At 38.4% G+C, this 4,330-nt stretch overlaps 1 protein-coding gene across 1 annotated transcript in view; it reads left to right on the top strand.

Moving 5' to 3' along the window:
* The window catches only part of smchd1 (structural maintenance of chromosomes flexible hinge domain containing 1), a 36,509-nt gene that overhangs the window by 1,826 nt on the left and 30,353 nt on the right, over positions 1 to 4,330 (top strand). Inside the window, exons 2-6 of the mRNA XM_050056062.1 lie at positions 2,338 to 2,413; positions 2,661 to 2,819; positions 2,916 to 2,998; positions 3,155 to 3,288; positions 3,429 to 3,543. Of these exons, the coding sequence (XP_049912019.1) occupies positions 2,338 to 2,413; positions 2,661 to 2,819; positions 2,916 to 2,998; positions 3,155 to 3,288; positions 3,429 to 3,543 (567 nt within the window). The remainder of the gene's footprint in view (positions 1 to 2,337; positions 2,414 to 2,660; positions 2,820 to 2,915; positions 2,999 to 3,154; positions 3,289 to 3,428; positions 3,544 to 4,330) is intronic.

Here is a 4,330-nt window from a genome sequence, read left to right as displayed (position 1 = left end):
ATGACAGTTCAGAGGGCTTTTATTTTGAAATGCTACGTCAGATTGACGTGATGTTTTCTGGGTGACACCCTGAGGTTGTTTTTGAAGCTTGTTTTTACTTTGAAATCAGTCCTTTCTCGCTCTTGCCGTAATGTGTAGTATACTCGCGCACCGCAAAAACACGTGAGGGCTGGCTTGACCAAATGTTTCAAAGTGAGGGCTGGCTTGACCTCACTCAGTCCCATTGGCATGAGGGCCGGACGTCCTCTAGTCATGGAGTCGGTTTCTGACAGTTTGGTCAGAGACATGCACACCAGCAGCCTGCTGGAGGTCATTTTGTAGGCCTCTGGCAGTGCTCCTCCTTTTCCTCCTCACACAGAGGCTGTTGGGTTGATGTCCTTCTGCGGCCCTGTCCAGCTCCCTTCATGTAAAGGCCAGTGGTCACCACATGCAAAACCATCTCCTTTTTGTAGGTTGTCTTGCTTTTGCCTCTCCATTGCACCTGTTTTCACTTTCATTTACAACAAAGCATGTGAAACTGATTCACAATAACTTGTGCTTCCTAAATGGACAGATTAATATCCCTGAAGTTTAACTGACTTGGTGTTATACTGTGACTATTTAGTGTTCCCATAATTTTTTGAACAGTGTAGTTGCAAGTATCAAAGTTATGTAATTAAATTACAAAATAAATGTAGTTGCAATCAATTATTGGTTAAAAAAAAAAAAAATGAAATTCAACCAGAGTTTATAATCAAAATGTTGGTGATTACAAAGAGGTTATATCAGAATATTTTCAGTGTGGTAAAAGCTTATATGTAGAACATTAATTCTAATGCTCTGTATGTTGTTGCAGTGCAGGAATGACTTTTTTGGCATATTTTTGGATGATGTGGCTCAGCAAAGCCCTTGGAGCACAACATTAATGCACTTATGTTTTTAGGACCTTTCAGCTTTATTGCCCAGTTCAACACTTTTTATGCTTCTGCTGGTGATAGCTGTAGCAGGAGGCATTATATTTTCGGGTTGTCTGTCTGTCCGTCCATCCCATTCTTTTGAACACAATATCTCAAGGACGCCTTGAGGGAATTTCTTCAGTTTTGGCACAAACATCCCCTTGAACTTGTGATAAACTGATTAGATTTTGGTGGTCAAAGGTCAAGGTCAGTGTGACCTTGCCTCTGTCTCAATCTTGTAAACTCAATATTTATTACTTAAAAAATAATGATCCAATAATATAATAGTACATCACCGACAGTAGCTGCTCAGCATTATGAGTAGGTTTACTTCTGATACTTAAAGTACATTTTGTCGCTCATACTAATGTACTTTTATGGAAGTTACATTTTAAATGCAGAACTTTTAATTTTAATGGAGTATTTTAATACTGTGATGTTGTTTATTTTACTTAAGTTAATAATTTGAATACTTGTTCCACCTCTGAAGACAGGCTAGGATACACAGTCATCATAAAGCAAGAAATTACTCAAGAAAATGTGAAAAATATTGTCAATAATCTTGCTTAACAAATTGAAGCAGAGTGTTCAAGAACAGCTGTTTATAGCTAGCTGCAGTATGTGAGACTTTTAAGTTTGTCCCTCTCAATAGCTCATGGCACCAGTGGCTCCAAAATTCAAGAAAACAAAACTGTTAAAGTTTGGTGGATCAGTACTCATACAGGATTGTTGAGGCTGACTTTAGCTGCTACTGTGCCAGTGCTCAGGGGCATGAATGCCCCTCCCTTGAGTGAATTTGCATGTCATCATGCAGGTTGTTGTTGCACACCACTCCCTACAGAGATGGCATGTTATGACATTTCTAATTAAAATAACATGATGACTGTTTCATTAACAGGAAAAACAGTTTGTATTTGCTCCACAGACAGAGCAGCAGGGCCCCAGGTGCAGTGAGAATGCTACAGCCACACATAGATTTTAATTCTTTGGGAAACACTTTAAAGGCATTGCCATCTTAAATATATAGTAAAATGTCTTTAGTTAATGCTTTTAAATAGTAGAGGGACACAGGGAACATCTGACAAGATTGTTGCTATTGTCCATTTTTGTGTCAGAAAATAGTAAAGAATGTTGATCACAGCTTCCATGATGTCATCAGATGTTTTGCTTTGTCCAACCAACAGTCTGGACCCCAAAAGAAATAAATTACAGTGACAAAAGCAGCAAATCCAAACATTTGAGAAGCTGAGAATGGCTGGAATTTTTGCTTAACAAATGACTGAAATAATAAATCAGTAATCAAAATATTTGTCAGATAATTGTCTTTTGATTGACTAATAAAAGTTGTTTTAGCTCTAATAAAGACAGACACAAAATATTAATGATTGACATTTTGTCACAGAAATTTGGAATCCGTCCACATGAAACATTTGTGCTGGCCACGACGGACAGAACAGTCCTGGATTTTGACAAATTTGGTGAGTAAATCAGTCCTTGTTAATTCAAAAGTAAACATTATGCCACTGTAAATTATAGACGAGAAAACTGAGTAAATATATTTTCAACTGTGGTTCATTTGTACTGTCAATAGCGTCACCTGTAACCAAAAGTTTTTCTGACTTTGTTTTGAATTTGTTGTGTTTCTGTCTCTTGACTTGAAACTTGGGCGCTGTGGATCAGTTTACACAAGACAGCTAAAATAGTTGATTTTTTTTTTTATTGTAGAGGAGCTTCAGGATAGCAGCACCCTCCTCTTGTTGGAACACGAGGACCAGGCTCTGGTAGCGGCTACAGAGGAGCGCATCAAATTTGAACCTCATTATGATACATTGACTGGGAGTGGCACGTATGAGTACTATGCTAGTCAGGGCCAGAATCCATTGTGTAAGTGCTCATATAATCAGTATAGTCTGCTTGAGATGGACAGAGACATTAAGCTGCATATCATCACTCAGAACTACTTTGTGTTTTTTGTTCCAGCGTACGCACTTGCTGAGCTGATTGACAACTCTCTTTCGGCCACAGCTAAAAACACAGGAGTGAGGTCGATAGAGATACGGATGGTTGGTTCTGCAGTTGCATATGATTGTCTAACCAAATATTTCACCTTCAACTTTTGCATATGATGTTAATGAAATGTCCACAGAGAGTTTAAACAATCTGTGCCTTTGTCTATCTAAATCTGCAATAGCAACAGACCTTTTTTCTCTGTTTTCCAGATGTTTGATGAAAGCCTTGGGAAACATGCAGTGATAGTACTAGATAACGGATGCGGGATGACCTCGAAACAGCTCAACAACTGGGCAGTGTACAGACTCTCTAAATTTTCAAGGAAAAATGGGTCACTTGGAAGGTTGGTGTGCTTTACATTTTTTAGTTTCTAGCATCAGATAAGCCTTAATTGTCCAAGGTGTGCTTACAGCCTTGTTTCTTTTTAGTTTTAAATACCCAAAATAATTTTTTCCTGGGATTTTCCTGTTTCCTTCACTGCAGTAATCAAGAGGATTATGTTCGGCCTGATCCTGTCCCTCGTAGTCTCAACAGTGATATATCCTACTTTGGTGTTGGAGGAAAACAGGCCACTTTCTATATCGGAACCTCAACCAGGGTATGTCCTCTGTGAAAATAGTTGAAAGGCCCCGTTTATGTTTTTTCTTTATGTATATAATGTTATGATATTTGATGTCCATATTAAAAGTGACCAAAGTTTCAAATGTAAAAGTAATCCCTTTAAGCCAGAACCTCAGCTTCAGACCGTTGCTGATACTCCAACTGTTCTTTTCTGGTTTAAGACAAGCTGACGTCAGCTCTTGATAGATTTCTTTATCTGCTCCAGGCAAGCTACTGCAAGTCTTTACATTACGTACACTGCTACATGTAGCTACATGCTAAGATCAGGGAAATACGTAATATTGGTTGCAGATGTTAATTTCTCCCTGATTTCAGATCAATTCCTTGCCGTAACATGAAGCTTTATTGGGAGTTTTTCATGGTAGATATTATGGTAACTATGGTAAACTTCCCTCCATCTTGCCGGTGCCCAGATCTCCCTACTCAGTTACCAGGGAATATCAGAGGACTACTTTCAAATTTTTGTATGCCTGACGCTAGAGGTGGGAATCTCCAGGCATCTCACAATTTGATTCGATTATGATTCAGAGGGCAACGATTCAATGACAAAACTATTAACGATGCACATTGCACATTCTTTTTATTTCTACAGTATCTCACATAAGTGAGTACACCCCTCCCATTTTTGCAAATATTTCATTATATCTTGTCATGGGACAACACTATAGAAATGACACTTTGATATAACTTAAAGTAGTCAGTGTACAGCTTGTATAGTAGCATAGATTTACCTTCCTCTGAAAATTACTCAAAACACAGCCATC

Source organism: Epinephelus moara, chromosome 11, assembly GCF_006386435.1.
Source record: "Epinephelus moara isolate mb chromosome 11, YSFRI_EMoa_1.0, whole genome shotgun sequence".
NCBI lineage: Eukaryota > Metazoa > Chordata > Actinopteri > Perciformes > Serranidae > Epinephelus > Epinephelus moara.
This window is presented reverse-complemented; position numbering and strand designations above follow the sequence as displayed.